Genomic DNA, 1,369 nt, shown 5'->3' on the forward strand with positions numbered 1-1,369 from the left:
CGATGACATCTATGCCCTAAGCAGAGAAAGGCCAGGGCGAACTCGTCGCATTGAGTTCGTTGGGCGGTACTCGTATCATATCAGCATGTATCTGGCATTGGTGATTCTTTTGAACATATTTGATGCAGTCTGTTTCCATAGTCATCCAAAAATACCATCCTCTTAATATCTTCTTGGCCAAAATGAAACTGTTCATGTGCAAGTTCCGGCATGTATTTATTCGAGCAATCTAGATGCCTCCTTGGCATCGACACATTGCAATAATCCCAAGTCATGAGTTCTTCTATACAAAATTCCTCCGCTTTGAAGGAAATGATTAGCCAATCTTCGGAGCGTGCGCTTCTAAGTGTGTGTATCATTCTCTGGATATTCTCCCTTTTCCAAGTATTCCTTGATGTCGTGGAACCACGAATTTCCGTCAAAATCTTCTTCAACTTGAGCATAATAAGCTGGCTGCTTATAAATTCCTATTAGGATATGATTGATGAAATTCTTGTCTGTATGTTGTATCATGGAAGATAAGGTGGCTAGTGCATCTGCAAACTCATTTTGAATCCTTGGAACATGTTTGAATTCTATCTTTGTGAACCTCTTGATCAACTCTTGTACACAATGCAAGTATGGTAATATTTTTGTGTTCTTAGTAGCCCATTCTCCTAGAACCTGGCTCACCAATAGATTAGAATCTCCGATTACCAGCAACTCCTGAATGTTCATGTCGACGGCCAACCTGACTCCCAAAATGCAGGCTTCGTATTCTGCCATATTGTTGGTGCACGAGAACCTGAGTTTTGCGGATACCGGGTAATGTTGACCGGTTTCTGATACTAAGACAACTTCGATGCCCATTCCCTTGAAGTTTGATGCTCCATCGAAGAACATTCTCCAACCGTCGTATGCTTCGATAATGTCTTCTCCTAAAAATGACACCTCTTCGTCGGGAAAATACGTCTTTAATGGTTCATATTCTCCGTCTACGCGATTTTCTGCCAAGTGATCAGCCAATGCTTGACCTTTGACTGCCTTCTGAGTTACATAGATGATTTCGAACTCAGTCAGCAATATCTGCCACTTTGCTAACTTACCCGTAGGCATGGGTTTCTGAAAGATGTTTCTTAGTGGATCCATCCTTGATATGAGATATGTAGTGTATGCATAGAAATAATGTCTCAACTTCTGGGCTATCCATGTCAAAGCACATCAGGTGCGTTCCAATAAAGAGTACCGGGCTTCGTAAGGCATGAACTTCTTGCCCAGATAATATATTGCCTGCTCTTTCCTCCCAGTTTCCTCATATTTCCAAGAACGCAGCCAAAGGCTCCATCCAACACGGATAGATAAAGCTGCAGAGGTCTTCCTGGTTCTGGCG

The 1,369-nt window shown here is 42.4% G+C and overlaps 1 protein-coding gene across 1 annotated transcript; it reads right to left on the minus strand.

The window, feature by feature from the left end:
* Positions 1–342: 342 nt before the first annotated feature.
* LOC138905444 (uncharacterized) lies at positions 343–1,128 on the minus strand. Its single transcript, XM_070193968.1, has one exon. It carries the CDS (start codon positions 1,126–1,128, stop codon positions 343–345), a length of 786 nt encoding a protein of 261 aa, XP_070050069.1.
* Between the last annotated feature and the right edge of the window lie 241 nt (positions 1,129–1,369).

The sequence above is a fragment of the Nicotiana tomentosiformis genome, chromosome 2 (genome assembly GCF_000390325.3).
Source record: "Nicotiana tomentosiformis chromosome 2, ASM39032v3, whole genome shotgun sequence".
Taxonomy (NCBI): Eukaryota; Viridiplantae; Streptophyta; class Magnoliopsida; order Solanales; family Solanaceae; genus Nicotiana; species Nicotiana tomentosiformis.